Genomic DNA, 26,950 nt, shown 5'->3' with positions numbered 1-26,950 from the left:
ATCCTTATTTGTTTTGAGGTAGTCTGATGTGGTGCGTTGGACAGAGACCAAGAAGCACCAACATTGGCTCACTTTGAGGCACAGTGCAAGGAGCACTAGGGCATTGGCATCACCAACACCAAAGAGGTTCTCACATTGTAAATAGTGTGGCAGAATTTGTGTACAGCCTACCACCTGAGAAGACTGCAGTTAGTAGCCAAGCAGCAGGAGTGTTAAGAACGTAAGAGTTGCCATACTGGGACAGACCAAAGGTCCATCAAGTCCAGTATTCTGTTTCCAACAGTGGCCATACTGACAAGAGCCCGAGGAGTAAAACAGATTTTTTGCTGCTTATTATAGGAATAAGCAGTGGATTTCCCCACCCCATCTCAATAATTACTTATGAACTTTTGTTTTAGTAAATTATTCAAACGTTTTTTAAACTCTGCTAAGCTAACTGCTTTCACCACATTCTCCTCAATGAAGTCCAGAGTTTAATTACATATTGAGTGAAGAAATATTTTCCCTCCAAGTTCATTGTGCAGCGGCAGCTAAGAAAGCAAATAGAATGTTGGGAATTAATCAAGAAAGGAATGGAAAAGATGAGTGTTTTAATGCCCCTGTATCGTTCCATTGTATGGCTGCACCTTGAATATTGTGTGTAATTCTGGTCGCTACATCTCAAAAAAGATATAACTGAATTAGAAAAGGTCCAGAGAAGGGCGACAAAAATGATAAAGGAAATGGGATGACTTCCCTATGAGGACAGGCTAAAGCGGTTAGGGCTCTTGAGCCTGAAGAAGATATGTCAGGGGAGATATGTTAGAGATCTAAATACTAAGTGGATAAGATAATTCTGGATTGTGACCAGCTGCTGCATCATCACATTCCTCATGCTGATTCTTACTCACTAAACCACTTTTGTGTACATGTTCCGTAATTTTATTTTTTATAATAGTTTCCACTATCTTGCCCAGAATTGAAGTCAGGCTTAACCGGTCTGTAATTACCTGGATCATCTCTTGAACCCTTTTTAAAAATTGGCTTTACTTTGACCACCCTCCAATCTTCAGGGAATGTGGATGATTTTAATGACAGGTTACAATCACTAGCAGCAGATCAGCAGTTTCATATTTGAGTTATTTCAGTGCCATGGGGTGTGTACCTTCCTGTCCAGGTGATTTAATACTCTAACTCAGGGGTGTCAAACCCAATCACATAAGGGGCCAAAATCTAAAACACAGGCTAAGTCGCGGGTCAAATTTGTATTAAGATACTTAGTAGAAGTATAGATCCTTCCTCACCCTCAGACACCTGTGTTGTGTTTGGGCACTGTGTGGTGCACCCTGCTCCAACCTAGCTTTTACACTGGGTCTGGGTCCTTCTGCCTGCAAATGGATACCGAGACAGCGTGGTGAAGGGCTTGGAGCATCGCTGGAATGGAAAAGATGAGTCTTTTAATGCCCCTGTATCGTTCCACTGTATGGCTGCACCTTGAATATTGTGGGTAATTCTGGTCGCCACATCTCAAAAAAGACATAACAGAATTAGAAAAGGTACAGGTGCTTGGAGCGCCACTGGGACTGGGGCTGAATGGTCAGATTCGGCCCCCAGGCCTTATGTTTGACATGTGTGCACTAACTTGTCAGTTTGGCTCAGTACATCTTTCAAGTTCACAGAGTTTTTTCTTTCACTTCCTTTGCATCGTCACCCTTGAAAACCATTTCTTTTAAGACCGAAGCAAAGAATTCATTTAGTCTCTCTGCTATGGCCTTATCCTCTTACAGTGTCCCTTCTGCTCCTTGGTGATCTAAAAATCACACAGATTCCCTCAAAGTCACTGGTTTTTGTCTATGACAAGTTTCTCTTCATAGTCTCTTTTAGCTGCCTTTATCAGTGCTTTGCATCTAACTTGCCAGTGCTTATGTTGCTTCTTGTTTTCTTCATTCGGATAATTTTTCCATTCTTTGATGATATTAATGATATGATTTGCTTCACGCCAGATCATTTATGCAAAATTTATGCTAACTTTTGTGAAGTGGACTTTCATGAAGTTTACTACTGTGAAATGTACTGTTTTGTAAAGAGACTGCAAAAATATGCATTTTACAAAAAAAAAAAAAAAGCGCAGAACATCTAAAAATGGCCAAAAACAATTTTAATGTTTTTGCACTATTTTTTATATAGTCACTTTGCATTATAGTGCATAAGGATTTGTCTCCAGTTTAGAAGTAGAGTATGACATGGGGACAAGTAGAGAATGACATGGGGACAAATTTTTTCTCATCCCCATCCCATCTCCATGTGTTCTGTCCTCAACTAGGGATAGGGACAGAACTTGCGATAATGGGGATGGGAACAGATTAGTCCCTGTGTCATTTTCTAGTTTACAGCTCCCATGTGGTTTGGGAAATCCCACTCTGGTCTCTCAAGACTCAAGATCTTAAGACCACTGCTTGCACTGCACTGCTCAAACTTGTGGATCATTTGTTCAGGGAAGAAACAAACCACTAGATGAGGGAGGGATGAGAGAAGGGACTTTAGGGAGCTCCTGGTGGCTGGAAGTTTAGAAGGGTAACTGATCTTTAGGTGGATAGGGAGTTGGAGTTTTTAGTATCTAGGAATAAAGGGTGGACTGGTGGATTAGGTGGATGAGAGAATAAAGACAATGGAATTGAGAGAGGGAGACTTGGGGATAGATGAGGATGAAAGATTGAAGACGCTGTGATTGGGTATGAGAGAATCTCGTTGAGGTCAAGGTGGGAGATCAAAAAGACCGATTTGGTTGAAGGTTGTTGACTGTGTGCTGTTGTAGCATCATGCGATGGTGTATTAAGAGGCCTCAAAAACAAGGAAAACAACTGTGGAACCGATGATCTTAATAGTCTTTAATTCAACCAATTGTAGTATACACAATGCAGTACATAGGCAACACAGTAAAAGAATTGTGGTATGGACCCAACACGGCCCGTGTTAGCCCAGGACAAGCAGGCAGGTATTCTCACAAGTGGGTGACATGATCCAACAGAGCCCCAATGCGGACGCCTCACAAGCAGACTTGCTTGAAGAAACTCAAAGTTTCAAGTCGCCCGCACCGCGCATGCGCGAGTGCCTTCCCGCCCAGCACAGGGCATGTCTCCTCAGTTCTTACTTTTCCGCGGAGCCAAGAAGTCCATCTTCAACTCTCTATGTGAAGTGTTTTCACTTGTGCCTTCTTTTGTCCGCGGTTTTGGGTTATTTTTTCTCAGAAACGCAGTGTTTCATCGTTATTTTCTTGTTTAAAAAAAAAAAAAAAAAAATTATTCCGTTCGTTCGACCGGGCAGGCCACGTGGCCGCAACCCTGCGGCTTCGATCTTGCGGCGGAGCTTTTTCAGCCTATGTCCTGGCCTGAAACTGGTTTTAAAAAGTGTTCCAAGTGCCAGCGCGCAATTTCTCTGATGGACCCTCATTGATGCTGTCTTCGGTGTCTCGGGCCTCAACATCTCCCAAAATCGTGCTGGCCTTGCTCAACACTTACGTCTTGTGCTTTCAAGCGTCGTTGCATCCTGTGGGAGCAGCTTTTCAGCATGGAGTCTTCGATGGAGCTTTCGTCCTTGAAGGGTGCTTCGCCCTCGACATCATCCAATGCTCTCCAGGCTTCCACAGTTTCTGCTCCGAGCCTCATCAAACTTGCCTCGTTTGTACTGGCTATGTCTTCGACGCCTGCTGTGGTGCCTTCCTCTGTCTCTTCATGTCAGCTAGCACAGCAGCCCATTCCCCCGTGGTGTTTAAAGTGCCCAAGGCTTCTAAGTCCAAGCACTCTCATACTGCCTCGAGGGAGAACGAAGCCCGTGCAGGTGGTCCCTTTGGAGATGCGGATCCATCCTTGCCAACTTCGTTCCAGACCTTATTGGAGAAGCAATTCATTCAGCTCTTTACTACCATGGGGCCGAAGCCTCTCTCACAAATCCAGCCTGGGCATGCGGAGGTCTCCCGCGAGGTCGAGCCGCCTCCTGTGCCTCAGTCGTACGTACACTCTCTACAGGGAGCAGAGTCTCTGCGAGTGTCTGGTCTGGCATCGCGGCATGCATCGCAAGGAGCAGAGTCTTTGCCCATGCCTTCATTGGAACCCGTATACTCGATGCAAGGAGCAGAGTCTTTGCGAGTACCTCGAGGTTCTTCCACTCAGCCTCCTCTGCTTTGTTCCACAGCCTCCAGCCCTATCCATTCTCTGGGGGCTTTGGCGGGGACATACTCTCCTCGATTGTCGAGGCCTGCTTCGAGGCACAGCTCGCTTCATCGATCGAGGCATTCTTCGAAGCATTCATCCAGGCATGCCTCGCCTCATCGGAAGCAGCCTTTTCTTCAATATTTCCCACCGCCTGCTTCGACCCTTCCGCTTATGGATCTCGAAGACCCGGTGAGTTCTTTTTCTCCATCCAGGTCTCCTTCTTCATTGGAGCAAGCCGCCTCGACATCCTCGAGTCCCTCTCGAGGCCAGGCTATGGTAGATCAGCTGTCTTTTTCATCTTTTCTGCGTCAGATGGCAGCTGATTTGGATATTCAACTTGACACTGGATCTAAGTTTTCCAAGGAGTATCTCGAGACCATGCATCTTCCTTAACCTCCTGCTGAATCCCTCAAGCTTCCTCTCCACAAGCTTTTGGATCAAACCTTTGTTTGCTGTCTGGAAACTCCTTATTCCATTCCAGCTGTTCCAGGCAAATTGGATTCCAGATACAGGACTGTTCATCACAAGAGGTTTGACAGTGCTCAATTGTCTCATCAATCCCTTCTGGTTGAGTCTTCTTTAAAAAGATCTCATCCTTCCCAGGTGTATGCCACTGTTCCTCCGGGCAGGGAAGGCAAAACGATGGACAGATTTGGTCGTCGCATCTACCAAAACTCCATGATGACCTCCAGAGTCCTCAACTATAATTTTCATTTCATCACCTATTTTGAGTTCTTTCTCTCCATCCTTCAAAAGTTCATGCCTTATCTGGATTCTCATGCGCATTTTGAATATCAGGAAGACCTTGCATCCTTGTCCCAACTTCGGCTGCAGCTTCTTCAGTCCTCCTATGATGCTTTTGAGCTGTCTGCTCGAGCTAGTGCTTGCTCGGTGGCCACGCGGCGTCTGGCGTGGCTCCGTACCATTGACATGGATCCTAACTTGCAGGACCGGCTAGCTAATGTTCCTTGCGCTGGCAATGACCTCTTTGATGACTCTATAGAGGCTGCAACCAAGAAGCTTTCGGACCACGAGAAGTCTTTTTGCATCCATTCTCCGCCCGAAGCCGGCTCCTCCTCGCCCTCCTCTGATTTACCAATGGCGTTTCCCACCGAAGCAGACTCCTTCCATTTGTCAGCCTGTCAAGAGGCAACATCCTCAGAAGCAGCAGAAGCCTCAGCCACCTGCTGTACCCAAGGCTCTTCACCCTTTTTGACTGTCTAGTAGAAAGCATAACTTCAGTCATTCTGCCTTTTCCCGTTTTTCCTCCTATCGGAGGTCGTCTCCATCATTTTTACCACCGATGGACGACTATTACCACCGACCTCTGGGTCCTTTCCATCGTCAGGGAGGGCTACTCTCTTCAGTTCCATCAAGTTCCTCCGGAACATCCTCCAAGAGAGTATCCTTCCAATTCTGCCCAGACCGCCCTTCTTCTTCAGGAAGCTCAGACTTTGCTTCAGCTCCGAGCTATCGAGCCTGTTCCTCTGGCTCAGCAGAACAAGGGATTTTACTCCCGGTACTTCCTTGTTCCGAAGAAGACGGGCGATCTGCGTCCTATTTTGGATCTCGGGGTGCTCAACAAATTTCTGGTCAGAGAAAAATTTCGTATGTTGACCCTAGCATCTTTGTATCCCCTTCTCGAGCAGAACGACTGGTTATGCTCACTAAATCTCAAGGAGGCCTACACGCATATTCCCATCCATCCGGCCTCCCGTCAATACCTCAGATTTCAGGTGGGAAATCTTCATTATCAATACAGTGTGCTCCCTTTCGACCTGGCCTCGTCACACAGATTCTTCACCAATTGCCTGGTAGTGGTGGCCGCTGCGCTCAGGAACCATGGTCTTCAGGTGTTTCCATACCTGGACGACTGGCTCATCAAGGATTCAACGTCTCAAGGAGTTGTCCTAGCTACCCAGCGAACTATCTGGTTCCTGCAGAGTCTGGGATTCGAAATCAACTTTACGAAATCCCATCTCCAGCCTTCTCAGACTCTTCCATTCATCGGAGCTGTTCTGGATACTGTCCAACTCAGAGCGTTCCTTCCTCAACAACGTCTGGAGGCTCTTCTCCATCTTTGTCATTCGGTCTCCTCTCGCCCGACCATCTTGGCGAGACACATGATGGTTCTTCTGGGTCACATGGCTTCCACAGTACATGTGACTCCTTTTGCCAGACTTCACCTCAGAATTCCTCAGTGGACCCTGGCATCTCAATGGACGCAGGTTTCCGACCCTCTGACTAGACACATCCAGGTCACTCCTGCTTCGACACAGTCGCTTCGGTGGTGGATGCTCTCTTCCAATATATCCAGAGGCTTACTTTTTCACACGCCCCCCCCCATCAGAAGGTTCTCATGACCGATTCTTCAACTTACGCTTGGGGGGCTCATCTAGATGGTCTCCGTGCTCAAGGATATTGGACCAGTACGGATTGTCAGTGTCACATCAATCTCCTGGAACTCAGGGCGATTTTCAGTGCTCTCAATGCTTTTCAGCATATGCTTCACGACCGTGTAGTCCTCATTCACATGGACAATCAAGTCGCAATGTATTATGTCAACAAACAGGGAGGCAAGGGATCTGCCTTAGCAGACAACTTGAGTTGTCTTCTACAACCTCACGAATGGACTCTCCATTCCACGCCCCTTCATCATGTCTTCTCTCAGTGTGGCACGCCTCAGATAGATCTCTTTGCAGCCCCTCCCCCCCCAACTTCAAACTGCCTCAGTTCTGCTCCAGGATCTACACTCCTCATTGCCTCGAGGCGGATGCTTTTCTTCTGGACTGGACGAATCTCTTTCTATATGCGTTTCCTCCGTTTCCTCTCATTCAAAAGACACTGGTCAAGCTGAAGTCCGACCATGCCACCATGATTCTGGTTGCTCCTCGGTGGTGCAGACAACCCTGGTACTCCCTTCTACTTCAACTCAGCAGCAGGGAGCCATACCTTCTACCAGTTTTTCCCTCTCTACTTTCACAGCATCAGGGATCTCTGCTTCATGCCAACCTACAGTCTACACCTGACAGCTTGGTTCCTCTCAACATAGCTCCTCTCCAGTTTTCTCAATCTGTGAGGGATGTTTTGGAAGCTTCACGAAAGCCTACTACTAGACAATGCTATCACCAAAAATGGACTAGATTTTCTACTTGGTGTTTTTCTCATCATAAGGAGCCTCAACATTCCTCCTTATCTTCAGTTTTGGACTATCTTTTGCACCTTTCTCATTCTGGCCTCAAGTCTACATCGATACGAGTCCATCTTAGTGCAAATGCTGCTTTCCATCAGCCTATTGAAGGGAAACCTCTCTCTGCTCATCTTGTGGTTTCCAGATTCATGAAAGGACTTTTCAATGTCAAACCTCCTCCTGTGGTTTTGGACCTCAATATTGTTCTTACTCAGCTGATAAAACCTTCATTTGAACCAATGGACAAAGCTCATCTGAAGAATCTCACTTGGAAAGTGGTATTTCTTATTGACCTCACTTCCGCTCGACGAGTCAGTGAGCTCCAAGCGTTAATTGCGGATCCACCTTTTACAGTGTTCCATCATGACAAGGTGGTTCTTCGCACTGATCCGAAATTCCTTCCTAAAGTGGTCTCTGAATTTCATCTCAACCAATCCATTGTTCTTCCAGTATTCTTTCCAAAGCCTCATTCTCATCCTGGAGAATCAGCTCTTCATACTCTGGACTGTAAACATGCTTTGGCTTTCTATTTGGAACGCACCAAACCACACAGAACTGCTCCTCAACTTTTTGTCTCCTTTGATCCGAACAAGTTGGGATGTCCTATTTCTAAGCGTACCATCTCCAATTGGATGGCGGCTTGCATCTCTTTCTGCTATGCCCAGGCTGCAGTACCCCTTCACCGTAAAGTCACAGCCCATAAGGTCAGAGCAATGGCAGCTTCAGTAGCTTTCTTCAGATCCACTCCTATTGAGGAAATTTGTAGAACTGCTACTTGGTCCTCGGTTCATACCTTCACTTTTCACTATTGTCTGGATACTTTTTCCAGACGGGATGGACAGTTTGGCCAAACAGTATTGCAAAATTTATTCTCCTAAGTTGCCAACTCTCCCACCATCCCACTTTGGTGAGCTTGGAGGTCACCCACTTGTGAGAATACCTGCCTGCTTGTCCTGGGATAAAGCACAGTTACTTACCGTAACAGTTGTTATCCCAGGACAAGCAGGCAGCATATTCTTGACTGATGGGTGACGGCACCGACGGAGCCCCGGTACGGACAATTTTAGAGTGATTGCACTCTAAGAACTTGGAAAGTTCTAGTAGGCCGCACCGCGCACGCGCGAGTGCCTTCCCGCCCAACAGAGGCGCGCGGTCCCCAGTTTCTTAGTTTCCACGGAGCTAAGAAGACGCATGTTTCAACGGCTGTTGAAAACTTTTGTTCCTTTCGCCTTCCCGCTCGCGTAAACTTGGTTGGAAATATTGTTTCCTTCTTTTTCTTTTCTTTTCTTTGTTAAAAAAAAAAAACTAATTTGTGTTTTCTTTTCTTTTTGTTTCGGTTTCGCCCCGGCGGGGCCTGTTGCCACCATTGAGGCCTCGGCCTTCGATTTGGCAGAAGCCGTTTTTACCTTCATGCCCCCTCAACCCGGGTTTAAGGAGTGCCAGCGGTGCGCTCGACCAATTTCACTCACAGACCCACACAACTGATGTCTGCAATGTCTTGGTCCTGACCATCGAGCGTCTACCTGCACCCGCTGTGCGACTTTAAAAAAGAGAACTCTTAAAAACCGCCAGATCCAACAGCGGTTATTATTTGGCGCCGAGATGTCTGATTCCGCAGCACTGGCACCGACATCGGCCCCATCTCAGTCGGCACCTACTTCATCGACACCGCGCCGGCGTCGCACCCCGCAGGTAAGCCGGCTAAGAAGCCTTCCCCGTTGGAGCGTCCTCCGGTCTCAGTAGCAGCGAGTCCAGTCCTGCCAGCCTCAAGGCGCCCACGGAAGCGCTCCGCTCCTATCGAGGTGAGCCCCTCGACATCGGGTTCCTCATCCTCGGAGCGTAGAGCGGCACCACAGGTACCGCAGAAGAAAAAGGCGGTACCGGTGCCTTCACTGGACGAGCGGATTGCTGCTGTCCTGCAAGTGCAACTTAAGGAGCAGTTACAACAACTCCTTCCCGCACTTTTGACACCGAACCTTCCAGTCCCGGTCCGGTCTGAGCCACCGTTACCGACAGTGGAGCGCCCTCTTTTATCGGCATCCACTTTGTCGGTACCGGTCCACACTGCTTCATCTACTTCGATGCCAATTTTAGCACCGGAACCGAGAGCTCAGCACCAGGCGGTGCAGACTTTGTTGCCGATGCAACATGTCACATCTCCCGGTACCGTGTCTATGAGATCGGGTAAGTCAGCGCGCAAAACCCGACACCTGGAACCCTCCACTCCGGAATCTCGAGACCGTGGCTCTCATATTAGGGATCCTGATTTGTGGGGTGACTCTGAAGACCCTTTTCTGTCTGAGGGCGACTGTTCCTCTGACGAAGAGGATCACCTTATTGCAGATCCCTCTTCTAAACAAGATTCCACATCCTTTACCTCTTTCTTAAAAGAGATGTGTGAATCTCTTTCGATTCCCTTGGAGGCTGAGTCTAAGAAATCCAAGGCATTCCTTGATGCTCTGGACTTTGACCAGCCTCCAAGGGAATTTCTCAAACTTCCTCTCCATGACATCTTACGAGAGACGTTTTATAAAAATCTAGAGACTCCCCTGACTGTACCAGGAGTTCCTCGTAAACTGGACTCCTTATACAGGGTTATTCCCATTCCTGGTTTTGACAAACCTCAGCTCCCGCATGAGTCTCTTTTGGTAGAATCCACACTAAAGAAATCAGTGGGAGCTAGTGTGTATGCCTCAGTCCCTCCTGGCAGAGAAGGAAAGTCAATGGACAAATTTGGCAAACGTTTATATCAAAATGCCATGTTAGCCAATAGGTCAGGAAACTATGCTTTTCATTTTTCATTTTATTTAAAGCACCTCATTCAACACATGGCTGCTTTTGAAAAGTACCTCCCTGACCGCAAGAAATCTGCTTTTCATGCCTGTTCTTCCTCTCTTCTCCAGTTGCGAAAGTTCCTAGTTCGGTCAATTTATGACACTTTTGAATTGACTTCTAGGGCCACGGCTATGTCTGTTGCCATGCGTCGGTTGGCATGGCTCAGAGTCTCAGAGCTCGATGTAAATCATCAGGACCGCCTAGCAAATGCTCCCTGCTTAGGTGATGAGCTCTTCGGAGAGTCCATGGATTCCACTACACAAAAGCTATCTGCCCATGAGACTCGGTGGGATACTCTCCTGAAGACTAAGAAAAAGACTCCACCTGCTCGGCCTTTTTGCCAACAATCCGCCTACCAGCGCCGCTATGCTGCCCGTCCCTTGCCACCGGCTACTCAACAGCCTAGACGTCAGCGCCAGCAACAGCGACATCCACCTAGGCCAGCCCAGCAGCAACAGGTGAAACCTCCTCCACCACAAAAGTCTACCCAACCCTTTTGACGTGGTTCTCCAAAGCATAGCCAGTATTCCACCATCTGCTCTTCTCCCTCGACCCATAGGAGGACGTCTTTCTTGTTACATCAGCCGTTGGGAGAACATCACATCGGATCAGTGGGTCCTCAACATCATCCACCATGGCTACTCTCTCAACTTTCAGACACGTCCTGCACAAAGTCTGCCGAGAGAGTCTGCTTTGAACACCTCTCAGTCTTCTCTCCTTCTTCAAGAGGTTCAATCCCTCCTCCTCCTGAACGCCATAGAGGAAGTTCCTCTAGATCAGAAGGGGCAGGGATTCTACTCCCGTTATTTTCTGGTCCCCAAAAAAACAGGGGATCTCAGACCCATCCTAGATCTTCGCGATCTCAACAAATGCTTGGTCAAGAAGAAATTCAAGATGCTTTCTCTGGCAACTCTTTATCCTCTTCTCCATCAAGACGACTGGCTATGCTCCCTCGATCTCAAAGAGGCATACACTCATGTACCCGTCAATCTGGCCTCCAGACAGTACCTCTGCTTCATGATCAATCATTGTCATTACCAATACAAGGTGCTGCCCTTCGGTCTTGCCTCCTCTCCGAGAGTGTTCACCAAATGTCTGATTGTGGTGGCTGCCTTTCTACGTTCCCACCACCTTCAGGTGTTTCCTTATCTGGACGATTGGTTAATCAAGGCCAATTCATCTCAAACAGTACTCCTGGCCACCAAACAAACCATCCTGTTTCTACAACTTCTGGGGTTCGAGACCAATCTACCCAAATCTCATCTCATCCCCTCTCAGAGACTTCAATTCATTGGAGCGGTGCTGGACACAGTCCTCATGAGATCATTCCTGCCGTCCAACCGTCTTCAAACTCTTCAATCTCTATGTCAGCAGGTACTTCCACAACGTTCCATCTCTGCCAAGCAAATGATGATACTCTTGGGTCACATGGCCTCCACAGTCCATGTCACACCCTTCGCACGTCTTCACCTGCGCACTCCTCAATGGACCCTAGCTACCCAGTGGTCCCAAGCAACGGATCCTTGCTCACGACACATATCTGTGACATCATCTCTTCGTCAGTCTCTACAATGGTGGTTGATATCCTCAAATCTCTCCAGAGGTCTTCTGTTCCATCTACCTCCTCATCAACTTGTCATCACCACCGACGCCTCCCCTTATGCCTGGGGAGCTCATTTGAACGAATTCCAAACTCAAGGACTTTGGACAGGCCAGGAAATGAAACATCACATCAATTTCCTGGAACTCAGAGCGATGTTTTATGCCCTCAAGGCCTTCCAACATCTTCTCTTTCCTCAAGTCCTCCTGCTGTGCACAGACAATCAAGTTGCAATGTACTACATCAACAAGCAGGGTGAGACAGGCTCTCGCCTCTTGTGCCAGGAAGCCCAGAAGATTTGGGCTTGGGCAACAAATCACCAACTATTCCTGAAAGCTATCTACATTCAGGGAGAACAGAATTCCTTAGCGGACAAGCTCAGCAGAATTCTCCAGCCTCACGAGTGGACACTCGATCCTTTAACTCTACAGTCCATCTTCGCTCAATGGGGCACTCCTCAGATAGACCTCTTTGCAGCTCCTCACAATCACCAGCTGCCCCTCTTCTGCTCCAGACTCTACTCTCCTCACCGTCTGGCAGCGGATGCATTTCTCGATTGGTCCAATCTGTTCCTGTACGCTTTCCCTCCTCTGCCTCTCATGTTAAGAACCTTGTTCAAGCTCAAGAGGGAACGAGCCACCATGAGTCTGATTGCTCCACGGTGGCCCAGGCAACATTGGTTCTCCCTTCTACTTCAACTCAGTTCCAGGGAGCCTTTTCTTCTTCCACTGTTTCCTTCTCTGCTTACGCAACATCAGGAGACCCTTCTGCATCCCAACCTTCCGTCTCTGCACCTGACAGCTTGGTTTCTCTCGGGCTGACTTCTCATGATACTCTTTTGTCTCAGCCCGTTCGTTCCATTCTGGATGCCTCCAGGAAACCGGCCACTCTGCAATGTTACCATCAGAAGTGGACACGGTTTTCTTCCTGGTGTCTTCTTCATCATCATGATCCCTCTTCCCTTGCAGTGGAGACCTTGTTAGATTATCTTCTTTCTTTGTCTGACTCTGGCCTCAAGTCTACTTCCATCAGAGTCCACCTCAGTGCTATTGCTGCTTTTCATGAGCCAGTCCATGGAAAAATTCTCTCGGCTCATCCCTTGGTGTCCAGATTCATGCGGGGTCTTTTCAATATGAAACCACCTCTCAAAGCCCCTCCTGTGATCTGGGATCTCAATGTGGTTCTTTCCGCCTTAATGAAGCCTCCATTTGAACCTTTGGCTACCGCTCCTTTCAAGTTTCTTACTTGGAAGGTACTTTTTCTTATTGCTCTTACCTCTGCCAGAAGGGTCAGTGAGCTACATGCACTAGTTGCTGATCCACCGTTTACAGTCTTTCATCATGACAAGGTGGTTCTGCGTACACATCCAAAGTTTCTCCCTAAGGTTGTCTCGGAATTCCATCTCAACCAATCCATTGTTCTGCCTGTCTTCTTTCCGAAACCTCACTCTCATTCTGGAGAACAGGCTCTGCATACTTTGGACTGTAAGAGGGCTCTAGCTTACTATTTAGAGCGTACTAAGCCCCACAGATCAGCTCCCCAACTATTTCTGTCCTTTGATCCGAATAAATTGGGACGTCCTGTTATGCTCAGACCGGACTGACACTGGAAGGTTCTGTCACGGCCCATAGAGTTCGAGCTATGGCAGCATCTGTAGCTTTCCTCCGTTCCACTCCTATTGAGGAAATCTGCAAGGCTGCTACTTGGTCCTCAGTTCATACTTTTACATCTCACTATTGTCTGGATGCTTTCTCCAGACGGGATGGACACTTCGGCCAATCTGTTTTGCAAAATTTGTTTTCCTAATGGCCAAACTTCCCTCCATCCCTCTTTTTGTTAGCTTGGAGGTCACCCATCAGTCAAGAATATGCTGCCTGCTTGTCCTGGGATAAAGCACAGTTACTTACCGTAACAGGTGTTATCCAGGGACAGCAGGCAGATATTCTTGCGTCCCACCCACCTCCCCGGGTTGGCTTCTTAGCTGGCTTATCCTAACTGGGGACAGCGCGCCTCTGTCGGGCGGGAAGGCACTCGCGCGTCCGCGTGCGGCCTACTAGAACTTTCCAAGTTCTTAGAGTGCAATCACTCTAAAATTGTCCGTACCGGGGCTCCGTCGGTGCTGTCACCCATCAGTCAAGAATATCTGCCTGCTGTCCCTGGATAACACCTGTTACGGTAAGTAACTGTGCTTTATCCAGAGACAGCAGGCAGCTATCCTCACATCTCACCCACCTCCCCGGGTTGGCTTCTCTGCTGGTTATCTGAACTGAGGAGACGCGCCCTGCGCTGGGTGGGAAGGCACTCGCGCATGCGTGGTGCGGGCGACTCGAAAGTTCGAGTTTCTTCAAGCAAGTCTGCTTGTGAGGCATCCGCATCGAGGCTCTGTCGGATAACGTCACCCACTTGTGAGAATAGCTGCCTGCTGTCCCTGGATAACAACTGTTACTAAACTAAACTAAACCTTAGGTTTGTAAACCGCACCATCTCCGCATGCGCAGAGCTCGGCACGGTTTACAGAGGTTGAGAGGAAAGGAACTACAAAGAAGGGATATAGGAGAGGGACTGAGAAGATAGAGAGGGGCAGGGTACTAGAGAACGGGAGGTGATTAGATTTTTGAGAAGAGCCAAGTTTTCAAGCATTTACGGAAGGATTGGAAGGAGCTAGAATTTCTGAGCGGGGATGAGAGTTTGTTCCAGAGTTCCGTGGTTCTGAAGGGGAGGGATGTTCCAAGTTTTCCTGTGCGGGATATACCTTTTATAGATGGGAAAGATAGTTTCAGTTTTTGGGAGGGTCTAGAAGAGAGCGGGTTTGAGGAATTCCAAAAGAGTGGGATAACGGGAGGAAGGACGCCATGTAGAATCTTGAAGGCTAAGCAGGCACATTTATAGAGGACTCTGGAGTATACTGGGAGCCAGTGAAGCCTGGAGAGGAGTGGGGAAACGTGATCGAACTTGCCTTTTGCGAAAATAAGCTTGGCCGTGGCGTTCTGAATTAGCTGAAGTCTATAGAGGTTTTTCTTAGTTAGGCTTATATAGATGGAGTTGCAGTAGTCTAGTCTAGAGAGGATGGTGGATTGAACGAGGATGGCGAAATGAGAATGATGAAAGCAAGATCTTACTTTCCTCAACATATGGAGGCTAAAGAAGCATTTTTGTACCAGGGAGTTGAGGTGATCGTTGAAGGAGAGAGAGGAGTCTAAGATGATGCTTAGGACTTTGCTTGAAAACTCAAGCTGAAGAGTGGGGCCGGAAGGTAGAGGGATGGAGGTGGGTAAATGATCTGAAATTGGGCCGAGCCAAAGTAGTTTGGTTTTGGACTCATTCAGTTTCATTTGTACAGATTGGGCCCAGGATTGGAGGTTCGTAATACATGTGGAGATGTTCTCAGCGAGGTTCGAGAGGTTCGCGTCGGTTTCGAGGAGGATGAGGATGTCGTCAGCATAGGAGTAGAGAGTTTCTAGGGGGGATAGATGAAGGAGTTTCAGAGAGGACATGTAGAAGTTGAAAAGGATAGGGGAGAGGGGTGAGCCTTGCGGGACTCCACATTTCGGCTTCCAGGCAGGGGATGAGGAACCGTTTGTGTTAACGGTGTAGGAGCGGAAGCGTAGGAATTTCGAGAACCAATCAAGGACTGTGGAGCTTATGCCTATTTAGGAGAGTTGGAAGATTAGGATGTCGTGGTGAATGACATCGAAGGCTGTGGAGAGGTCGAATTGAAGAAGAACAGCGAATTTGTTGCGAGAATGGAGTTGTTGTACCTTAGAGATTAGTGAGGCCAAGAGGGATTCGGTGCTGAAGTTGGGTCTGAAGCCGAATTGGTGGGGTAGGAGGATAGAGAATCGTTCTAGGTAGGATGAGAGTTGGGTGGATATGATGGATTCTAATAACTTGGTTAGGAGAGGGATATTTGCTATATACGGTAAGTAACCTGTGCTATATACCATGTGCAGAAAAATGTTGCCAACCAAGTGATATGCCGGATAACATGAGAAGGCATTATTAAGAGGCCTGCCTTACTAGACATTTTTCCTAGACACAATGAAATAGATTTACACTATGCACTAACCAGCAATCTAATTTTAAGATTTTCAAAAAGACCTATCTATTTTAAGAATTTGTTATTAATAATTCCTTACTATTGTATTACTATTTAATAATTTGTATCTTAATTATTTATATAAACCTCTGTGAATTTCATGGAGGTATTGGCAGTATATAAATAAAAATTGTATTAATACATTTTATTTACTGCAGGTCCCATATTCACTAATAATTTGCATTAATGGTATTTATGCACATCAGTAAGTCTAGCCCAACTTTAGTACAACAATATTTGAACAGAATTTCCCCTCCCTTTGGCCTGGCTCATGCATTCTAAAAAAAAAAAATAGAGTCAAGATCTAAACATAGGTACTAGTACTTCCAGATTTCTGACTCGAATCAGGTTCCAACAGAATTTTTTTTTTTTTTTTTTAACCGGCTTCCCCAATTTTAAATCGGCCTCCCTAAAGCAGGAGCAGCAGCACTGAATCTTGTTGGCTTGCTGCTGCTGCTTTAGGGGGCGAGGGGGGAGGTTCAGTCAGGAAGTGCTGTCTTGGCCCTTTGCAGCTTCCCCCCTGGCCTCCCTACTCTTACCTAAAGATAATCGGCAGCTTGCAGGGAGGATCGCGGTGCTGTAGTGATGTTTGCAGGCTGCCATCATCCTCAGCACCTTGTTGACTCTGCTGCGATCCTGCCCCTGATGTCAGAGGAGGGGCAGGACTGCGGTAGAGCGAACGTGGTGCTGAGGATGATGGCAGCTTGCAAAGATTGCTACAGCAACACGATCCTCTCTGCAGGCTGCCAATTATCTTAAGATAAGAGCGAGAGGCCAGGGGGAAACATGCAAGCCTTCAGCGGGGATTCAGGCCTTCAGAGGGGGTGCAGACTTTCAGGGGGTCAGGCCTTCGGAGGAGGGGTCCCTGGTGTAGAAGTACATGGAGGGAGGGAGGGAAGGGGGGTTCAAAGAGACGTGCATATACCAGACTAGGGGGGAGGGGAAGAAATAATTGGTCTAAAAACAGAGAGAGATGGTGTATAATGAGATTTAGGGAGGGAAGGAACAGAAAGGGAGAGAAGGGCACAAGGGATGGTATGGAGGGGGGTGGGGGATTGAGATACTGGATAGGAGGGTAGTTGGGACGAGAAAGGGAGAGCTGGTGAACCCTGGGGTGATGGGGAAGGAGAGAGAGATACTGGATGAAGGGTAGTTGAGTGGATCTGGGTTTGGTGGGTCCATCGCTGCAGCTGTGGGGATGGAGATGGAAAAAAGGAAAGATGCCAGGCCTCCGGGTGAGGGAAGGGAAACAGAAGGGGAAGACAAAGATGAAAGGTGGATGTTTAGCAAGAAGAAGAAGGAGTCCCTGATCAGAAGACAACCAGAGCCTGGGACTAACATGACCAGACAACAAAAGATAGAGAAAATTATTTTATTTTCTGTTTTGTGATTACAATAAACCCAAAAGAATAACTTGAGGGCAGTATTTATTTGTGTTCCTGATTATTAAGCCTTGTCGTTACAAGAGATTCTTTGATAAATTGCTTGGTTTTCAGGCAGGTAAAATGGATTCATGGTTAAGTTCTATTATTTCTCAGGCCTATTCATACATGTCTTTTAGGAAACTATTGAAAACTGATTTATTTGAGAAATTTGTAAATTGATGTTTCAGAATATTGATGGGAAATTTGCACATCGATTTTATAGTTGAACATTTTTAAGGAATATCTATCCATTTTCGCAAATGCATTTTATTTAATTATTGTATAATCTTAGTCGTTCTTAGGTTTTAAATTTTTATTCACTGTTTATATACTTTTAGTACTGTATGTGAATCGCCTAGAACAGTGGTTCCCAACCCTATCCTGGAGGACCACCAGGCCAATCGGGTTTTCAGGCTTGCCCTAATGAATATGCATGAGAGAGATTTGCATATAATGGAAGTAACAGGCATGCAAATCTGCTCCTTGCATATTCATTAGGGCTATGCAGAAAACCCAATTGGCCTGGTGGTCCTCCAGGACAGTGTTGGGACCACTGGCCTAGAACTATGTGGTAGGACGGTATATAAAAATAAAATTATTATATGTTAGATTTGAAATGGGTATCCTGCCAGAGCTGGTGTTAGACCATGAACGTGAGCTAGGATTTAACAGAGAGAGGAAAAGTCTTTTTTGTTTATTTTGTTTACACCACAGCGCCAGTGTGAGTAGGAGAGGGCAAAGGGGGTGAAGAGGTTATAAAATAACCAACCAGGATGTTTGAAAAAACACGCTATTGGGCAGAAAAGTTGAATCAAAAAATCGATTCAATAGGCTGAATCGAATTGAATATTTTTTTCCTGAATCAGGTGTACTTGTGGTGGTCCTGCATTCAGGTGCTAAATACTTTTTACTTTTTTGTAGTTCCATGCTTATTGCACAGAAGGAAAGGTTTTTTTTAAATTTTTAGCTTCTAAAAAACAGTAAGTACTGTATTTAGATATGTTACTTATCTTGAATAAAATTATTACTGTATATATGAATTTATTTTATTTTATTTTTAGTTAAGTCCATTAACCCACTGAATGAAGAACCTATAAAGGAAGCTTCAGAGGAGGGTAAGCTTATTTTCCTTTGGTTATTTATAAATTAATCCCTATTTTTTTATTGATTATGTATAATTATAAACCACTTGCCCCCTCTTCTATTAAACTGCGATAGCAGTTTTTAGTGCAGAGAGCCACGCTGAATGGCTCACACTGCTCCCAATGCTCATAGGAACTCTATGAGCGTCGGGAGCAGCGCGAGCCATTCAATGTGGCTCACCATGCTAAAAACTGCTATCACAGTTTTATAGAAGAGGGGGTTGGTTTTCCACCTGATAGAGCAGGAAGTGAATCTTTCGTTTGGAGTGTGACCATCTTCAAGCTATACCTACAATTGTAGTCATAGGTTTATATACCTCTGGCACAATTTGTAAGATGTACACCATTTGTGGAAAATATGAGTGATCCTTTAATTTAGGAATATTGGTCAGGTGACACTACCATGTTTTGCTTTTACTGGCGAGGTAATGCTATCTGCATTGAATGTTGCTACTTTCAAATTAACCATAATCACTCAAAATGAACTATGATCCATAGCAAAGGCTGAAATACATTGTTGGTTGATCCCCCAGCTAGACCCACCCCCACAAATCCAGGCTGCTCAATCCACCACCCCTGCTCAACACACCACTGCTCCCATCTCCCCACCAAGCAAACACTAAACACCAATCCATCAGTCATCTCCTCAGATGCTACACCCCTATCCCATCCCCCGATGTACAACCAGGCTTTCCCCACCCATCCCCCCATCCTGCCTTCCCCTATAGTCCCCCCTACGTCTCAAAAGCCCCAGATCTACTGCCATCTCCCCTCTCTCAACTCAACCACAGTACAATCACCAGCCTTCCACCACTGCAGGTAATCCATGTCTTCACACTACCAGCCCTATGCAAGCAGAACGAGAATTCCTGAGGAACAGTGCTGCCAAGTCCACCTCTGCTCAGTGGAAACAACGCAACGTCCTCACCCCACAATTTAGTGTAAAATGAAGAAAAAGTATATGTTCAAAGCAAAATGTCCCTGGAGATCAAATCCAACTGAAAAAGTAAAACAACCGCTGCTTCTGCTTTGGGTGTAAACCAACTATGGTCTTAGTATGGTATCCCACAAACTGTTTTCTCAATAGATCCCATAGTAGTCAAACTGGAAAAATCCACAAGGCCTCCAATATCCAGCTCTCAGTAGATTACTGCAGCTGAGCCAGGAAATCTTTTAACTCTGATTTTGTTAGAATCAAGGTATGATTTTCAGGAGTAACTAGCACCTGAGCCAGGAACTGCAAGACAAACTTAATTTTCTTTTGAAATAACCAAGTACAATATGGGGCTAAAGCCCTCCTCTGTTCAGAGATCTTAACAGACTAGTCCTGAAAAAGCAATACTTTGTGATCTCTAGACAGCAGATCTCTCTTATTTTTATAAAGGCTCATAACATGATGCTTATCGGAGTAGTTCAGTATCTGGGTGATGACAGCTCTCGGGCATTTATCATTTGCTCTGTGGCTTCCCATGTGGTGCACTTGTTCCACTTGTACTGTCCGCTTTCCTTCACCTTTCCCCAGTGCAGTTAAAAGCCACATGGTGACCAAGTCCCAAAGCTCTCTCTCCATTATCATTTCAGGGAGCCCAGTTAGTCGAGCGTTATTTCTGCGGCTCTGATTTTCTTGGTCCTCAGTCCGCTCCTCCAACAGGTGACATTTCTCCTCTCCTGCTTGCAAAGCAGTTTCCATCATTCCAGCCCAGTCCTCCTGGTGAGAAATGCGATTCTTGGCATGCTGAAGTTGAGAAGCCTACATTTCCAAAGTGTCCTTAATCTCATCAACAGATGATTGGAGCTTGGTCGACCGGTCAACCAATACTGCCTCCAAATGTTTTTTTCAATTCTTGGACAGCCTTGTCATGTAAGTGAGTCAAGGGCCTGCCTGCCATCGGATTAGGTTACGCCATCTTGTGTCCTGTGGAGCTGATATTAGATTTGCTCACCCATGGCGTGTGGGTCAGCATACCGGTGCCACAGCTGCCGAAAGTGTATCTTTCCATTCGGTGGCCAATTCCCATTTAGTCCAGGACTTCCAAAGATTGCAGTATACATAGTAACATAGTAAATGACGGCAGATAAAGACCATTATCCCAGGACAAGCAGGCATGATATTCTCACATGTGGTTGCTCTCTATCACCGATCCACACCGGTGGTGCTTGCTCTGCCTGGGCCCTGAGCATCCTACGGAGTCCTGCGATAGGTGCTCGACTTTTCAGTCTCGAGCGCTCCGCAGACGCCGTGCCCGATTGGCAGAGCTCTTTGCTGCGGACGCGGCGGCAAAGGCCTCGACGTCGGCCTCGGCTTCGGCCCCGGCCTTGACCTCGGCCTCGGGTACCTCGACCTCGCCGCGACCTTCGACTTCATCTAAGCCTGCTGCCTCGACGAAGCCTGCCCAGGGTAAGTCCTCGCTTCCTTCCTCGACTCCAGGGTCTGTGAAGAAGCCATCCTCGGGCTCCTCGACGGCGGATGGGTCGTCCTCGGCCCCGCCCCGAGTGTCGAAGTCGGGTACCCCGAGGGAATACTCGAGACCGAGGTCGCCCTCCAGGGAGCACCCGACGGCCCCGGACCTACCCGCCATGATGGGGGTTCCGGTCTTCCAGGACCTGCTCCGAGCGCTGATTGCCTCGGAGCTGTCCGGGGCCCTTGCATACCTGCAGCCGGCTTCGGCCTCGACTGCCTCGTCCTCGACTGCTCCAGCATCAGCAGCCTCAGCCTCAGTCCCCTCGGCTTCGGCCCCCGGGGTTCTCCCGGCCTCGACCCCGACCTTGCCCTCGGCCTCGGTTGACCAACCTGAGCGGAGCGTGCGGCCTCGGGACAAGGTGCGTCGAGTTAGGAGGATCTCTTCTTCTTCCTCTTCCTCGAGGTCCTCCCGGGGCTCCTCGCCCTTGGGCCGGCCTCGGGCGAGGCATCGGCCGAGGAAGCCCAAGCGTTCTTGGGGTTCTTCTCGGAGACGCGGTCGCTCCTCGCCGACCGGGGGTGAGATGTTGCGGGTCTCGGAGCTCCGCCTCGACAACCCGAGGCTTTTCCGTTCATCTGAGGGCAGGGGTTCGAGAGGCTCATCGCCGAGACGGAGGGGGCGTGCCTCGGTGCCTCGTACCCCGGGGACTTCTCCCAAGGGCTCCTCGGGGCATAGGCGATCCCCGACCCTTTCAAGGTCCCTGGATGTGGCCTCCTGGGGGTCGAGGTCTAGTAGGGAACCTCAGTATTCCCGTGAGGTTTCCCCCTCCTTTTTGGCGGCGCGAGCTTCTCGAACTCCTTCCCCGCCTTCCAGGCCCTCCTCATTCTCCAGATTCGTGCAGGATATGGCAAGTGCTTTGGACCTGGACTTACTCGAGGGTTCTCAATTTACGAAAGAGTTTTTGGAGGAGCAAGACTTGCCCACTCCCCAGAGAGAAATTCCTCGGCTGCCTCTCAGTAAGGTCCTCCACCAAACCTTCCTGAGAAATTTGGAATCCCCTCTTACAGTCACAGCGGTGCCGTCTAAGATGGAGTCCAAGTACCGGACCATCCCATGTAAGGGCTTCGAGAAGACACAACTGTCTCACCAGTCGTTACTTGTCGAGTCGGCGCTGAAGAAATCGCAGCCCTCGAGGGTTTCGGCGGCAGCTCCTCCCGGACGGGAAGGGCGGACCCTGGACAAGTTTGGTCGCCGCCTCTATTCCAATTCATTGATGGCTACAAGGGTCCTCAATTATGCCTTTACATTTTCCTCCTATCTTCGACACATGGTGAAAGACTTGCCCCGTTATCATGGGGTCATGCCAGATTCCCATAAGGAGGGGTTTGCTACTTTCATGGCCAATTTGTCTCAATTGCGTCTGTACCTGTTCCACGCTGTTTACGACGCATTTGAACTGGCCTCGAGGGTCTCCGCCTTTGCGGTGGCGATGCGCCGGCTGGCATGGCTCCGGACAGTTGATATGGACCCGAACTTGCAGGAGCATCTGGCCAATCTACCGTGTGTTGGATCGGAATTATTCGACGAGTCCCTGGAGGCGGCGACCAAACGACTGTCGGAACATGAGCGCTCCATCGCCTCCTTGGTCCGTCCTAAACCCCGGGTCCCGCCGCTGAAGCCATTCAGACCTCCCCCGCGGCGATACCCGCAAAAGTCCACGCCGGCTTTCTCGAGGCCCCCGCCCCGGCGCCCCCCGTGACAGGGTAGAGCGGGCCAACCAAAACCTCAGGCCCAGGGGGTGTCCAAGCCGGCGCCGTCTTTTTGACGTGATGTGCGGAAGGGGGCGGGCCCCCTCCGCACTCTCGCCGGACCCCCTTCCCATCGGGGGTCGGCTGCGGGCCTTTTATGCGGCCTGGACCGGGATCACCTCAGACACTTGGGTGCTTCGGATCATCTCCGAGGGCTACTCGCTAAATTTCTTAGCCACGCTGCCGGAACATCCGCCGGAGGCTTCTCCGTGCAATCGTGCCCAGCTTCCTCTACTCCTCGCGGAAGCCAGGGCCTTGTTGAGCCTTCGGGCGGTGGAGCGGGTTCCCCCCGAACAGCGGGGGCGGGGGTTTTACTCCCGCTACTTTTTGGTCCCAAAGAAGACCGGGGACTTACGCCCCATTTCGGACCTCCGGAAGCTCAACAAGTTCCTGGTCCGGGAGAAGTTCCGTATGTTGTCGCTTCCGGTTTTATACCCTCTTTTGGAGGAAGGGGACTGGATGTGCTCCCTGGACTTGAAGGAAGCATATACTCATGTCCCGGTGCATCCAGCCTTCCGCAAGTTCCTACTGTTTCAGGTGGGGGAGTTGCACCTTCAATATCGGGTCCTCCCCTTCGGACTAGCTTCGTCCCCTCGAGTCTTCACGAAGTGTATGGTGGTGGTCGCTGCAGCCCTGAGATCTCGGGGGGCTACAGGTCTTTCCCTACCTGGACGATTGGCTGATCAAGGCGCCGACCAGGGAGGGGGTTATCTCAGCGACCCAACAGACTATCATCTTCCTTCAACGTCTGGGGTTCAAAGTGAACTTCCCCAAGTCTCAATTGTGCCCGACTCAATCCTTTCAGTTTATTGGGGCCGTGCTGGACACGGTTCGCCTCCGTTCGTTCCTCCCCCCCCCTCGGTTGGAGGCCCTACTTCAATTGAGTCGCCAGGTTTCGCTGATGCCTGTAGTATCGGCTCAGCGCATGATGGTTCTTCTGGGTCACATGGCATCGACGGTCCACATTACTCCGTTCGCCCGCTTGCATCTGAGGCTTCCTCAGTGGACCTTGGCCTCGCAGTGGCGTCAAGATCGCGATCCAGTCTCTTGTCCAATAACGGTGACTCCTTCTTTGAGACGCTCGCTCCGTTGGTGGACCAACTCTTCCAATCTTTCCGGGGGGTTTGCTCTTTCTCGTTCCTCCGCATCGCAAGGTCCTGACCACGGACTCCTCGGAGTACGCGTGGGGGGCTCATCTCGACGGTCTGCGGACTCAGGGTCTATGGTCGGCAGAGGACCGTCTTTGTCACATCAATGTGTTGGAGCTTCGGGCCATTTTTCTGGCGGCTCGAGCGTTCTGCCACTTGCTACACGATCAGGTAGTCCTCGTACGGACGGACAACCAGGTGGCAATGTATTATGTGAACAAACAGGGAGGAACGGGCTCTTGGTCCCTGTGCCGGGAAGCCCTGCGCCTTTGGGAATGGGCGGTCTCCCAGAACATTTTCCTACGTGCGGTTTACATTCAGGGAGAGAGGAACTGTCTGGCAGACAAACTCAGTCGTCTTCTCCAGCCGCACGAGTGGTCGCTGAACTCCCGGGTTCTACGCGAGGTCTTCGACCGCTGGGGGACTCCTCAGGTGGATCTGTTTGCCTCCCCGGAGACTCACAAACTGCCCCTCTATTGTTCTCGGATGTACTCCCGGGACCGTCTCGAGGCCGATGCCTTCCTTCTCGACTGGGGGGGGAGGTTCCTTTATGCGTTCCCTCCTTTTCCTCTGATCTTGAGAACCTTGGTACATCTCAAATCGACCAGGGCCACTATGATTCTCATTGCGCCTCGTTGGCCTCGTCAGCACTGGTTCTCCCTGCTCCTTCAACTCAGTGCCAGGGAGCCTCTACTTCTGCCTGTTTTTCCCTCTCTGCTGTCTCAGAGTCGGGGTTCGCTGTTGCATCCCAATCTTCAGTCCTTACATCTGACCGCTTGGTTCCTTTCCCCTTGACTTCGGTTTCTGTTTCTCAGTCGGTGAGGGAGATTTTGGAAGCCTTGCGCAAGGTCTCGACTAGGCTTTGTTATTCCCAGAAGTGGACCAGATTTTCTTCCTGGTGCTCCTCGAACCATCTGGACCCGAGTTCGGTTCCGGTGTCTTCGGTGCTGGAATATTTGTTGCATCTGTCTAAGTCTGGGCTGAAGACGACTTCCATTCGGGTGCATCTTAGCGCCATTGCGGCGTTCCATCGGCATCTCGAGGGTCGGTCTCTTTCTCTTCATCCTCTGGTGACTCGTTTCATGAGGGGTCTCGTGAATGTTCACCCTCCTCTGAAACCTCCTCCTGTAGTTCGGGATCTTAATGTGGTCTTAGCTCAACTGATGAAGCCTCCTTTTGAGCCTATCGACAAATCTCATCTTAAGTTTCTCACTTGGAAGGTGGTTTTTTTGCTTGCGCTCACGTCCGCTCGTCGGATTAGTGAGCTGCAGGCTTTGGTTGCGGATCCACCTTTTACTGTGTTTCATCATGACAAGGTGGTTCTACGCACCCATCCTAAATTTCTGCCTAAGGTTGTGTCTGATTTCCACCTCAATCAGTCCATTGTCCTTCCGGTGTTCTTCCCGAAGCCCCACTCCCATCCTGGTGAGGCGGCGCTTCACACGCTTTACTGTAAGAGGGCGTTGGCCTTTTATCTTCAAAGTACCAAGTCTCATCGGAAGGTTCCTCAATTGTTTTTGTCCTTTGATCCTAATCGGTTGGGACGTCCTGTTTCCAAGCGCACCTTGTCCAACTGGTTGGCTGCTTGTATCTCTTTTTGCTACGCTCAGGCTGGTCTCACGCTCCATGGTCGAGTCACGGGGCATAAGGTCAGGGCTATGGCAGCTTCTGTTGCTTTCCTCCGGTCTACTCCTGTGGAGGACATATGTAAAGCTGCCACTTGGTCTTCGGTTCATACGTTCACCTCCCACTACTGTCTGGACACTTTGTCCAGAAGCGACGGCCGGTTTGGCCAGTCGGTGTTACGTAACCTGTTTTCCTAATTGCCATCCTCCCACCTGCCCTTTTTTGGTTAGCTTGGAGGTCACCCACATGTGAGAATATCATGCCTGCTTGTCCTGGGATAAAGCAGAGTTACTTACCATAACAGGTATCCAGGGACAGCAGGCATATATTCTCACAACCCGCCCTCCTCCCCGGGGATGGCTTCTTTGCTGGTTATGGAACTGAGGACCACGAGGTGGGGATGCGCCCTCTAGTGGGCAAGAAGGCATGCACATGCGTGGTGCAGTGTAGCAAACTTGAAACTTCAATCAAGTTTGCTTGAAAAGCTGTCCGCGCTGGGGCTCCGTAGATGACGTCACCCACATGTGAGAATATATGCCTGCTGTCCCTGGATAACACCTGTTACGGTAAGTAACTGTGCTGAATGGTCCATCCAGTCTGCCCCAACCGTACACGCTCAATAAATTAATCATTTAATTTAAATGGTCCTTAGATATTTCTGGGCCAGAAACCCAGAGCTCTGCCTGGTAGTGTGCTTAGGTTCTATCTACTGGCGTCTCTGTCAATTCACTCCAGCCCATCTAAACCATCTCAGCCATTGAAGCCCTTTGTAGCCTGTCCTCAACTGAATGTCCATATACAGGACACAGACCATGCAAGTCTGCCCAGTATTGGCCTTAGTTCCTTCAATATATACTCATTATTTTCTGGTTAGAGATCTTCTGTGTTCATACCACGTTTGTTTGAACTCTGTCACTGTTTCCCTCTCCACCACTTCCCTTGGGAGCACATTTTGTGCATCAGTCACCCTCTCCGTAAAGAAGAATTTCCTAACATTATTCTTGAGTCTACCACCCCTCAACCTGAAATTATGCCCTCTGGTATTACCATTTTCCTTTCTCTGGAAAAGATTTTGTTCTACGTATTTGAACATCTGAATCATATCTCCCCTGTTCCTCCTTTTCTCTAGGGCAGGGGTGTCCAATGTTGGTCCTCGAGGGCCGCAATCCAGTCGGGTTTTTAGGATTTCCCCAATGAATATGCATGAGATCTATGTGCTTGCACTGCTTTCAATGCATATTCAGTGGGGAAATCCTGAAAACCCGACTGGATTGCGGCCCTCGAGGACCGACATTGGACACCCCTGCTCTAGGGTATACATATTCAGGGCTTCCTTATGTGTCTTTTGGTGCAAACCTACCATTTTCATCACCTTCCTCTGGACTGCTTCAAGTTGTCTTATGTCCTTTGCCAGATACGGTCTCCAAAATTGAACACAATATTCCAAGTGGGACCTCACCAATGATCTGTACAGGGGCATCAACACCTTCCT

General features: G+C 48.8%; 1 protein-coding gene across 5 annotated transcripts in view; it reads left to right on the top strand.

Annotated features, from left to right (window-relative positions):
• The window catches only part of LOC117353556 (nuclear factor of activated T-cells 5-like), a 281,088-nt gene that overhangs the window by 24,690 nt on the left and 229,448 nt on the right, over window positions 1-26,950 (top strand). For all 5 annotated transcript variants that reach the window (XM_033929614.1, XM_033929613.1, XM_033929615.1 and 2 more), the window contains exon 5: window positions 18,397-18,450. In XM_033929614.1, coding sequence (XP_033785505.1) covers window positions 18,397-18,450 — 54 coding nt within the window. The remainder of the gene's footprint in view (window positions 1-18,396; window positions 18,451-26,950) is intronic.

Source organism: Geotrypetes seraphini, chromosome 2 (genome assembly GCF_902459505.1).
Source record: "Geotrypetes seraphini chromosome 2, aGeoSer1.1, whole genome shotgun sequence".
Lineage (NCBI taxonomy): Eukaryota > Metazoa > Chordata > Amphibia > Gymnophiona > Dermophiidae > Geotrypetes > Geotrypetes seraphini.
This window is presented reverse-complemented; position numbering and strand designations above follow the sequence as displayed.